This window comes from Panthera pardus, unplaced genomic scaffold (assembly GCF_024362965.1).
Source record: "Panthera pardus isolate Hobbes unplaced genomic scaffold, ASM2436296v1 HiC_scaffold_20, whole genome shotgun sequence".
Lineage (NCBI taxonomy): Eukaryota > Metazoa > Chordata > Mammalia > Carnivora > Felidae > Panthera > Panthera pardus.
Window position 1 is genome coordinate 54961262 of NW_026526766.1, and position 12865 is coordinate 54974126.

The 12865-nt window shown below is 41.8% G+C and overlaps 1 protein-coding gene across 7 annotated transcripts in view; it reads right to left on the reverse strand.

Annotated features, from left to right (window-relative positions):
* The window catches only part of APTX (aprataxin), a 63668-nt gene that overhangs the window by 23783 nt on the left and 27020 nt on the right, over positions 1-12865 (reverse strand). For 4 of the 7 annotated variants that reach the window (XR_008424227.1, XM_053908042.1, XM_019424176.2 and 1 more), the window contains exons 2-6: positions 7268-7404; positions 5905-5951; positions 5388-5690; positions 4298-4357; positions 3258-3484 (exon numbers count right to left, since the gene is read on the reverse strand). Coding sequence is in view for 6 of the 7 variants with exons in the window: in XM_053908042.1 (XP_053764017.1) it covers positions 3258-3484; positions 4298-4357; positions 5388-5690; positions 5905-5951; positions 7268-7400 (770 nt within the window). In the remaining variant the exon portion in view is untranslated. Of the gene's footprint in view, positions 1-3257; positions 3485-4297; positions 4358-5387; positions 5691-5904; positions 5952-7267; positions 7405-12865 lie in introns of those variants that run through there. The other 3 variants (XM_053908044.1, XM_053908043.1, XM_053908045.1) reach the window with 3 other exon arrangements.

The window sequence follows — 12865 nt, forward strand, 5'->3', positions numbered from 1 at the left end:
AAAAAAAAGAAGAAAAAAAGTATAACCTCAACCTAAACATGAAAAAGTAACAGACAAGCCCAAAATGAGAGACATGCTATAAAACCAACCAGTATTCATCAAAAGTGTCAGGGTCATGAAAACCAGGAAAGGAGGAGGAAGTGTCACAGATTAGGCGAAACTAAGGAAAGACAATAAATAAATAAATGCAACACAGGATCCTGGACTGCATCCTGGAGCAGAAAAACATAAAAAAAAAAAAAGTGAAATTCAAGTAAGGTCTAGGGTTCAATTAGTGGTGATGTTATGGAAGATCTTTGTTCTGCTTCATACTTTATTTTTTATATTTTCTAAATTTTTTACAATAAAAAAATTTGTTACCTTTTCCTTTCCACAGTGTTTATTCAAAATTACAGGGATCTTAAAAGGATATGTAAGCAGCAACTTTACTTACTGCTCATTTTGCTTCCCACCCACACCTGCCATAGCTTTTTTTAGCATTCTTAGCACAACAGCATTTGTTATATGATGAAGGTATGGACACCATGATTACTATGTGAAAAGTGCTCTACAGTCAAGGGCTCTGTTAGCCACAGGCTGCACAGCACTGGAGAAACAGAATTATGATTATGGGTGACTTTTGTCCTAAATTTTTTAGTAAGGTTCTAACAATAAACCTTATTAAACATATACAGTTGATCCTTGAACTGACCCCCCACACTATCAAAAATCCAAAAGTGTAACATTTGGCTTCCCAAAAACTTAACTACTAATATCCTACTGTTGACCAGAAGCCTCACCAATAACATAAACAGTCCATTAACACATTATTTTGTATGTTGTATTATATACTGAAGTCTTACACTAAAGCAAGCCAGAGAAAAGAAGCTATTAAGAAACTCACAACAAAAAGAAATACTTTTATAGTATTTTACTATACTAAAAAAAAAATCTGCATATAGGTAGACCTGCACAATTCGAATCTATGTTGTTCAAGGGTCAACTGCATTTTTAAAAACATTTTTTTAATGTTTATTTATTTTTGAGAGAGAGAGAGAGAGAGAGAGAGAGAGAGAGAGAGAGAGAGTATAAGCAGGGGAGGAGCAGAGAGGGAGAGGGAGACACAGAACCTGAAGCAGGCTCCAGGCTCAGCACAGAGCCTGTCATGGGGCTCGAACTCACTGACCGCAAGATCATGACCTGAGCCAAAGTCCGACACTTAACTGACTGAGCCACCCAGGCGCCTCAAGGGTCAACTGCATTTTTTTAACTGAGTACAACATACATCTACCCTTAGACCTAGCAACTTCACTTGTAGGTATTTACCCAAGAGCAAAAACATGAAGTATGTCCATGATATACAAGACAATATACATGAATCTCAAAATCACAATGCTGACTAAAAAAGGTCAGACACATTATATGATTCCATTTATATGAAGTTCTAGAACAAGCAAAACTAACCTATGTGGAAAGAAATCAGAACAACACGAGGGTTGAGGAAAGGACTAACTGGAAAGGAGCACAAGGGAACTTTCTGGGATATGACAGAAATGTTCTGTATCTTAATCAGAGTGATAGTTACAGGACGTATATGTTTGTCAAAACTGACCAAACTATAAATCTGATGCAGTTTGTTGCATGTAAGCTAAGCCTCAACTTTAAAGAAAGAGTACTGGGACGCCTGGGTGGCTCAGTTGGTTGAGTGTCTAACTCTTGGTTTTGACTCAGGCCATGATATTGTGGTTCATGTCCTGGCAGTGCAGAGCCTGCTTGGGCTGCTTAGGATTCTCTCTCTCTGTCTATCTCTCTCTACCCCTTCTTCGCTCATGTGCTCTCTCACCGTCTCTCAAAATAAATGAATAAACTTAAAAAAAAAAAAAGGAAGAGTACTGATGGGGAAAAAATATGGCACAAAAATTTCATTTGGTTAAAGTCACCCATAATTTAAGTCATAATTATCTAAATAAAATGTGAAGAATGTTGTTGGGTAGTTAAAAAAAAAAAAATAACCAAAACAAATTCTGATACACGCTACCACATACATGAACTTTGAAGACATTATTCTAAGTGAAATAAGCTAATCACAAAAAGAGTTTCTGTAGGATTCCACTTCCATGAATCACCTAGAGCAGTCAAATTATTAGAAACAGAAAGCAGAATGGTAACTACCAGGGACTGTAGAGGGGAATGGGAGGTAGTTTGGGAAGATGAAAAAGGTCCTAGAAAAATGATGGTGATGACTGCACAACAATGTAAATATACTTAATGCCAATAAACTGTACACTTAAAAATGGTTAAAATCCTACTCCTGAAGTCATTATTACACTGTGCTAACTTGGATTTTAAATAAAGTTTTTTATTTTTTTTTTTTTAACGTTTATTTATTTTTGAGAGAGAGAGAGACAGAGCATGAACGGGGGAGGGTCAGAGAGAGAGGGAGACACAGAATCCGAAACAGGCTCCAGGCTCTGCGCGGTCAGCACAGAGCCCAACGCGGGGCTCGAACTCATGGACAGCGAGATCATGACCTGAGCTGAAGTCGGCCGCCCAACCGACTGAGCCACCCAGGCACCCCTAAATAAAGTTTTTTAAAAAAATGGTTAAAGTGGTAAACTTTGTTACGTGTATTTTATCACGAAAAAACAAATGAACAAATACAAGATAAAAACTGCGAAATCCAATTAATCTGCTTATCTTGTTGCTTAGCTCAGAAGAACTGGAGGGGTGCCTGGGTGGCTCAGGTTGGTTAAGTCCGACTTCAACTCAGATCACGATCTTTGAATTCATGAGTTTGAGCTCCATGTTGGGCTCTGTGCTTACAGCTCAGAGCCTGGAGCCTGATTCAGATTCTGTATCTCCCTCTCTCTCTGCCCCTCCCTGCTCACACTCAGTCTCTCTCAAAAATAAATATTTAAAAAAAAAAAAAAAAAAGAACAACAACTATGGAGATCTGCCTTGGTTGAGTTCTTTGAACAGGTTCTGCATTTTTCTCTCATTTTATTTTAAATCTTAGATCTACTGAGCTATCATGACAAAAGTCAGTGATGTTTGTCTCCTCCAGAGCAATGGTCCTTAATCACTAAGGAGTTATAGATGCTTCTGAAAAATCTAATAAAAGTCACAGGCAAATCAGGGAGAAGGGTGGAAGTTTCAGCCCACCTTCCTTGGAAACATCCCACCCTACTCCCCTTGGCCTTGAGACTATCAGCACACCCAAGCTGAATCCATCTGTCCACTTAGAACCAGAATACACTAGCACTACCCACAACACTTACCTCATGCTGGGAATGGCATGGTAACCCAATCGGAAGCGGAGTTTGCTGGACCCAGCAAAATCTGTAATCATCTTTTCCCCCACAGTGTGCATGTGTTTAAGGAGCTCAAGATGTTCCCTGGTCACAGCCTTCAGACTGGAAATGGAAGCCCATGGTAAGACCAGCCAGTGGTGACGAGCCTTGGGGTATTTATCCTTAATCACCACCACCTGCTCATCTTTGTAAACCTAGGATGGGGCACAAGAGAAGGAAACAGATATCTACCACACATGTTCTGTGTGTCAGGTACTGTCATATTCACTAACTCACTTCATTCCCAACACAATCTTACGCAAAAGGTGTCAGTATCCCAATTTTGTCAGATGACAGCAGAGACTCAGATGAGTGTCTTGCACAAAGTCACATCATTACTAAGTGGGAAGTCTAGGATTTCAAACCAGATCTAGTTGACTCCAGAACCTGTGTTTTCAAGCACTACACTACAGAGAATACGCAGGAAATTCACAGTACAAAATAGTTCCTATGGATTGGATGTAAAATCCCTGCAGGCATAAATTCAAAGGCACCCTTCTCCACTCTAACACAGCAGACCATGTGACACAATCATGTGTTCCAAGACGCCCTATCAGATCTGGCCCCTTGTCACCCCAGAATGTAACTTAAGAACTCACAGACTCCTCCCAGGATGACACCTGACTATTAATCCCGGGGCAGCCCAGCAACTGCAGTCACAATACATTACCTGACACTCCCGTGAAAAAAACCCCACAAAGGTTAACTCAACTTCCCTTAATAGCACCCAGAAGTTTAGGAGGAATAAGGAAGAGGAGATCTTCAGTTGAAGAACTTAGCTTCTCTCCAAAGAATTCCAGTTGCTAACTTACTGACGATGGGAAAAGCCACTTGTTCTCACCAAGTAGACCAATAAAACAAACCTCATTCAGAAGGATTGATCTCCTTTGCTTTCATTTATCCTCACTCTGTGGAGTAGTCACTTAAAAGACATGTAATACATTTCAATGCCAAAATTTTATTCTGACCTGCATTTTGGGATCCTGCATAGAAATTTTTAAGCCTTGACTCCAGTGGCCCAATGATTCCTGAAACAAAAAGGGGCAATGTAAATTGCAAATGTCAGTAGCTGTATTTGGCATTAGTTAATATTGTATGTGTCAGCAAAGTGCAACCAAACTTAGTAATGATTCATTTTTTTTAACCCTCTCTCAAAAGGTTACTGAATTTATTTATTTAATGTTTATTTATTTTTGAGACAGAGCATGAGTGGGGGAGGGGCAGAGAGAGAGGGAGACACAGAACCAAAACAGGCTCCAGGCTCTGAGCCTGACTGACTGAGCCACTCAGGCATCCCAAGTAATAAAATTCATTTTTAAGATTTAAACTATATCTGGGGCACCTAGGTAGCTCAGTCGGTCAAGTGTCCAACTTCAGCTCAGATCATAATCTCGTGGTTCGTGAATTCAAGCCCCACATCGGGCTCTCTGCTATCAGCACAGAGCCCATTTTGGATCCTCTGTCCTCTCTCTGCCCCTCCCCTGCCCGCGCCTGCTCACTCTTACTCTCTCTCAAAAATAAGCATTCAAAAAAAAAAAAAAAAAAAGAACTCAACTATATCCACTTTACTCAATCTTTTCCCTTTATAACCATAAACCATTTCCATTTTCTTCCTATACAGTAGTGAGAGCTGTGTGTCTAGATGAAAGCTGGAAATGCCAGAGTGTGAACTGCATCTTCTTTGCCCTCTCGCACTCCATCTACAGCCTAACTACATTTCCACTTTGACATCAGGATGTGAATCAGATGATCTATGAACAGCGTTCCAATGCTAACCCTCTGCAGATACACATATGACTGACCCACTTTAGCAGTACACCGCCATTACCTCCCTACCTTCGGGTGGCTTACCTCAGGACTTCAAGAAAAATGTACATAAAGGGACATTCACCCAAGTGATTGGTGACACAAACAAGTGACTCTTTCATCATGGTTAATAACCCTTGTCATGGTTAATAACGCCTTACGAGTATTTGAGCTTTACAGTGTACAAAACAATCAAGCAGTCATTATATCTCATTTAATCTCCATGTCATCTATCAGGCACACCACCCTCACCTTTTTGGTAGATGCATCTTTCTCCTTCTTTGAGGGCACAGAGCATTGGCCAGGGTCACTCCCAGGTTCCAGTCCTGTATGGGAGTCAGCTTCCTGGGCAGCACCCCTTTCTATAGAATCATTGTTGCCTGACCTCTTTCTCTTCCTGTGTGTTTCCAGGCCAGGGCTCTCTGCCTCTTCCTCAAACTCTACAATATATGGATAAAGTTCATTCACCATGTGGAGAACCTGGCCAGGCTGCAGCTTCACCTCTTGGTCCTTCCCAATTATGACTGAATCAATGCTGGTGGGATTGACCCCTACCTATAGAAAAATCAGAAAATAATTACAATGCTAGCAATAATACCATAGCCACTGCTATGCTAACCACTTACTGTGTGCCAGATACCATGCTTAAGGTTCACTTCTATTACCCCATCACTTCCACACATGACAGAGAAGCTTTCACAGGTTGGTACAGACAGCATAAGAAAATCATCAAGTATAAAATGGAAATCCAAATTAGAAACACACATACCTGCTTTACCTTGACATATCCTTTGTTACACTCTGCTTTCAACTGTACTGAAAGAGATTGAAAAAAGTTCAATCTAAAGGCCACCAAGAAGCAAGCACATGCTCCTGTTCTTCCTACAGGACAATGAAGCCTCATTCCAGGAGGCAACTTGACAGGGGTTTCCTCAAAGGCCCATGAGCAAAATCGCCTATTATGGAAGTGGCTGGGCTCCAAATCCTTCCATAAAATTTCCAACAGCATACATACTCCTTTAGCTACTGCTAACATTCCTATGAGGCAGGTTTACAGAATCCCCACAATCCCTATTCCAGAGTCCTTGGCCCACTCAGGATCACAGACTCTGCAGTCAGGGAAGGGACCCAGTTGTTTCATAAGCTCTTGGCTCATTGTTAAATCGGGCTTCCATTATTTAATAAAACTATCAGATGCCTTCAATAAAGAAAGGTAAAAGATACATTATTGGAAAACAGAAGTTCAGCTGGCCTTGGGTAGGCAGAGTGCAGAGAATATTCTAGAAAGAGGACTGCAGGGACAGAACAGTCTGAGCATATGTGGGAAGAAGTAACATCAAACACTTGTGAGTGAGACAAGGTGCAGAGACACCACAGCTGCTCTTCAGGGAGGACAGGCAGTAGACAGGCTAACATATACATTGCTCCAGTTGCTGTTGTGAGAAGGGGACAAAGAGTGAGAAGCAGTGTCTCCTTCTGTCTTGGACCCAGCCAGCTCAAGCATGGCTTTCCCCCCACCCCTCACTTAGATTAACTCTTGTGGGAAAAACCAAAATCACTATTGCAGACTCCAAGCACTGAGAAACCCTGTTCTGAGGAACACACTGCAGGCGGAAGGCCTGGTTGCAGTGAACAGATCAAGAGTTTACATGGAACAAATAAGTACACGGTACAGCTTTTTCCTAAGGACCTTCATTTCATTAAATCCTAGGAAAGACATCTCAAGAGCTGGATGCCATAGTCTTATAAAGACGACACCCTCCGTGTGAGGCATTATATAAAGGATGGAAGTATCCCATCACTTCTCAGACATGGTTTCAGGCTGGAAATCCCAGAATGCAACTGTCTCACTGCCCAATGGGAATCTCCCCAGGCAAAGTAGGGTGCGGGATTCAGTTCCACCATACTAACAGGATGGAACCTGCCTGCTCCCAACACTGAATATTAACCGCTTCCAGAGGGTGGAATCAGGGGTGAATGGGGCCCTGATGTTGGCTGAGAGAGCTCAGTTCCTGAGTTTTGTTTATGGCAGACAAAAGGTTTCTATCAATAGCTTCCAGGAAATGTGCATCCTTGGTTATCATTATCCTAAGGAACAAAACACAGTACTGCACATTGCTATGACCAATTACCTTGCTGTCGAGAACATTTCTTGTCAATGATCTTGGTCTCTGGGCCACGCCCAACCACCACTGCCTCCAAATGTGGAAGTCTGATTCGCTGGTGCCGGCTATCCTGTCTCACCAACCAGCACACCCGCATCATTACTCTGAGAAACAAAACAGAAGAGAATCACTGGAAAAATTAGCACACCCCAGCACCACCACACATGCCAGCTACCAGCTATTCATCTTGAGGCCAGTGACTTCACCTAGGTCTCAATTTTCTCACTTGTAAAACGTGATAATGACAGGACTCATGAGGCTGTCGTGAGAATTAAATAAGATAATGTATGTACTTAACTCTGTGCCTAAATCATGCGAAGCAATCAAATATTTATGTTTACTGATATACTCTATATGCTGGCCATTAGGCTACAAGGTGAGGATAAAAGAATAATTAAACATTGTCTCTATCCTTGAGAGGCCTGGAGTATAGTGGGGTAGATAGACTCATATGTCAATTATTACAATATGATGTGATAAGCATTATAAGGGAGTAACCAAATATGGCATTTGCCCAGGGAAAGAAACAACCAACTCTTGTGGAGAGTATCAAAAATGGCTTAACGAAGAAAGGATATTTATGCTGAGTTTTCAAGGCATGAGAAGGAGTTTGCCTGGCAGAGAATTAAGGACATCAGAACAGAGGATGTTCTTCAGTCCAGAGGCATCTTTATGCGGATTAGAAGGTTTCCTTTCCTTGGGGTACCTGGGTGGCTCCGTCAGTTAAGCATCTGACTTTGGCCTGAGCCCTTGTGGGTTCATAAGTTCGAGCCCTACATCTGGATCTCCACTATCAGCACACACACCCAGAGAGCCTGCTTTGGAGCCCCTCTGCCCTCTCTCTCTGCCCCCTCTCAAAAATAAATAAAACATTTAAAAAAATTTTTTTCCTTTCCTTAATCGTCGTAACATACCAACATTAGAACAATACATTTTACTGCCATCTACCAGAAGATTGTCATGATAAATACACAAACCTACAATGTCTAAAGAGTGAATGTGGCACCTTTGTGCTATACACAACCTGCACAATAGAGAAGGTGCCGGTTTTCTTTTGAAAACAACCTGTATGGCCATGGAGAGTATCAGTAGAAGGGAAAGAGCCAAGAAATTTGGGAGAGAGATGAGGCCTGAACAAAGGCCTGAACAAAGACAATGGAGAGGAAGAAGATCCAGAACAAACTGTGAAGGTAGATTTAACTACTGAGTGTATTTGGGGAATGACAAAGGAGTAGAGGGAGACACAAACCAAGACTTTGAATTTGGAAATAGCCATTGACTAAAATGAGCAATACACAAGGAGACATAATTTGAAGTTAAATGGCAGACGAAGAAGGGATGCTTTCAGACTGAAACACAATTAGATTACATTGCCTGTGAAAGATCCACAGGTCAAGGTAGGATATATGGGTAGAAAGCTCAGGGAAGGAATGGACTGACTGTATGTATTTGAGAGGCATCAACATGTCAGAGAAGGTGAGGCAAAGAGAGCATGAGATCACCCAGAGAGGTAGAGCAGGGAACTATGGATAGGGACAGGACTAGGATCTTTGGGATACCTCCCCCGACTCCAGAAGCTTACTGCTCAAGCCTCTAATACCCTCTCTTTGAGAAATGTGCCCTGCAGGCAAGGCAGCACTTATCAGGCGCTCTGCACAAGCTTTGTGTCCAAAGGGAAGAGAAAAGAAACAAGATTTTTGAAAGTCAAAGTTTCATTACCATCTGCAAAGGATAGTGCAAAGCAGGGCAAACAAATGATTGCTGAGGAGGTGCAAAGTCACAGATATTGGATCAGTCAGGAAAGGTTTTGGAAACCACCCAAATGAAAAGGCCAAGAAGACTGATAAGGAAAATAAGTGAGACGGTATATTCCATTTTTAAAGGCACAAGCGACAAGGCAGATTTCAGCAATAAGCCATGGGTGAGGGGTGGAAAGCAGACCCTGTTGGCTGACCCAGGGGAGCTGCTCCAGAGTCATCAAAAATGGCAAAGGTATTGAACACTATGCTGAAAAGTTTAGATCTGACAATCAAGAAGAGACAACTGCCAGGTTGCCAGGTTAATGAGCTGCATGGCAAAGTGAAATGACAGCTGGGCGTGGGCAGGCTGGAGTGGAGAAGTCGAGAGTCTGAGATTAGTCAGGAGGCAGTCAACATAATGTGGACAAAAGTGAGGTCCAAAAGTTCAGCAGGTCTTCGTGAAGGGGTGAATGCAAGGCATGAAGAGTCAGTTGTAAACCTAAAATCCTCAACCTGGAGCCTCAAGTGATGATGGTGCTATAGGCACGTTCCATTTTTAAATGCTATGTATTCAGAGGCACATCTGTTTGCACTTACTGGAAACTGATGAATGAGCAGGAAGTGGACTGAGAAATGAAGTATGTCTTCATCAGGCTTTGAGAAAGTAGTCACGTGGTGACTGACAACTCACAGTAATAACAAAAGAAATGTGAAGAGAGCACAGTTTGAGAGCAGGGACAGGAAGGAATCTGATGGGCAGCTGAGAGCATGGCTGGCTGTTGCAGGATAATAGAAACTACCCCTCCTGCCCTCCACACACACTCATTCTTGTCAAAGTTCTCAAGTTATGATGTTTCTATTTACAAATTCTTGAGAAGCTAAAGTAGTGACTCCACAGTGCTTATGCAACTAACCTTGACCAACTTTTTAGCCCATTTTAGTCTTCAGATCCATTTTCTAGGAATGAAGCATTTTAGAATATGGGGAATGCATGATAGGCGCTCCTGAATCTCAATATAGTCCATACATTGAAACTCCATAAAGTGCAAGCTCTAAAACAGCATCAGTCCATTTTTTGCTTACCAATATATCCCCAGCACTTAATACTTGACATACAAGAACACAGTACATACTTGCAAGTAAATGACCAGACAATAATCCTATCCAGGTTCTCTGGCCTTCCTTCTCTTTCCTCTGCTCTGGCTCCTCTTAAGCCATCTTTTGCTCCTCTCCTTGGGCAATCCCATCCTCACATCTATGTGGATAAATCCTAATTCTCTATTTTCCAACTCCCTACTTTTCATTCCAGAGTTGTCGGGATTAGTCAGGAAAAAAAAATCTAGTTATATCTTAAGGAACCAAGTGATCTGATAGGCCATGCAAGCCCAGCAATCTGAGAATGTAGAACAGTGATGTCCAGTAGAATTTTTTACAATGATGGAAGGGTTGTACACCTATGTTGTCCAATAATGTAGCCACCATGTGACAATCAAGCATCCAAAATGTAGCTAGTGTGACAGAAAACCTCAATTTCTTAGATTTTTTTTTTTTAATTTACATTTAAATAGCTACATGTGGCTGAGGGCTATCATGATATCCAACCCAACTTGCCCAACCCTGATCAGTCCCAAATTCCTCAAGCCTGAGGTTAAGACCCTCGTACTCTAACCCTACAAAGGTTACTTATGTCACCTCCTACTTCTTTCATAGAACTAGCCCCACCTTCCTTTCCCCCAGACTCACATACACTCCTTCTTACACACAAATACATCCCTCAGGTATGATATACTGAATCATGTCTCCCAAATAAGTCATTCTCAATATGATCTCCAGGCATTCGATCATACTCTTTCCTCCCCTCCAGAATTCCAAATCCTTCTCAACTTCCAAGCCCCAACTCCCCCCAGAGGTCTTCTCTGAATTATCTTCTCTTCCCTACCCCTACATCTTGCTATTGGGTGTGGTTAATTTACCTTCACAGTTCTCTGAAAATTAAATGTGGATGTAATTCCACTCTCCAAATGAGATTATAATCTCCTTGTAAACAGACTGCATCACTGCCCATCCATACAAAAACTCAGAGGAAGGGTCTCTTAAAGATCACTGCCCTGGGCTAAGCCTGGCCTTATACTTCTGGATCCCCTGGAGTTCAGCATGCCCTTATCAAGTGCATATAAGTGCCCTTATAAGTGCTAGGCACTTGTTAAATGTCTTGCTTATATCATCTCATTTAATTTTCACAACTCTCATCCTAAGAAAGAAAAATTTAAGGCTTAAAAAAAATAGGCAACATGTACAAGCCACATAGCTAATACATGCCAGAGTTAGGATTTGAATCAATTCTAAAGAATGGATTCTTGGGGTGCCTGGGTGGCTCAGTCGGTTAAGCATCTGACTCTTGCTTTCAGCTCAGGTCATGATCTCACAGTTCTTGAGTTCACGAATTCTGTGCTGAACTTGAATTCGGGCTCTGTGCTGGACCCTGCTTGGGATTCTCTCTCTCTCTCCCTCTCACTCTCTCTCTCTCTCTCTCTCTCCCCTCCTCCCCTTCCTCTGCTCCTGCTCTTGTGCACTCTCTCTCTCAAAATAAATAAATAGACTTAAAAAGCGGGGAGGGGGCAGAGGCGCCGGGGTGGCTCAGTTAAACGTCCGACTTCAGCTCAGGTCATGATCTCATAGTTCACTTCAGGCTCTGTGCTGACAGCTCAGCGCCTGGAGCCTGCTTCGGGTTCTGTGTCTCCCTCTCTCTCTGCCCCTCCCTCGCTCACACTATGTCTCTCTCTCTCTCTCAAAAACAAATAAACATTTAAAAAAATTTTTAAAAAAGAATGGTTTCTTAATCACTACACCATATACCTTTTGTCTTCACTCTTTTGATCAATCAAAATTACTGCATGCCTACTATGTGCCTTGTGGTATTCTAGTACTGTGAATAAAGAAATAATGTGTCTCACTCATATGATGCAGGTATATCATTCCTGTCTTCAAAAGACTCAGAGTCTTGTGAGGGAGAGAAACACAGAAACACTTACAACAATTGTAGTAAGTATAATGATTGGTCTGTGCAGAGTATTATGGCAGCAAAAGGCTGGAATACCCAATACAGACTTGGAGAAAGGAGATGTCAAGGAAGATTTCCTATAGGAGGCAGACCTAAAATGAGTCCTATATATAAACTAAGTTAACTGGTGAAAGGGTCATTCTAATTAGGGGAGAAGGAAGTGGATAGAGAAATGGAGAAGATTCAAGTCAAAGGGAACAGCAAGGGTAATGCATTAAGAAACAGCATAGTGCACATGAAAAGGAGTTCAGTGTTGCTGCAATCTAAAGCATGAAGCAGAAAAGAGGCTAGAGACACAGGCAGGTCCAGAATAAGCAGAGCCCTGGGTGACTGGTGAGTTCAAACTTTAGAACTTCCACTGGATTTTGCAATTCAGTAAACAATAAATATTTGCTAAATGAATGAGAAAAAAGATCAAATGAATGAACAGACAGATCTTTAAAGATTATGAAGCAGGGCTTTGTCACAGATTTGTTTTCAAGGACTGGAGGTGGGGAAATCCATCAGAAGGCCATCATATTTCAGGTGAAAGATAATGGTACCTAAAGTAGTACAATAATAGGGATGAAGAAGAGAGCAGATTTGAGAAATACTTAGGGAATAAAATCCTCAGGACTTAGGGATGGATGTGATAAGAGCAAGTTCAGGGAAGACACTGAGTTCAGTTTCAGGCCTGTGAATTTGAACTGTCTGTGGAACTGGTAGGCAGAGCTGTCCAGCAGTGCGGTGAGAAGTGAGCAGTGTGGTAAGAAGTGAGAGGGAAGG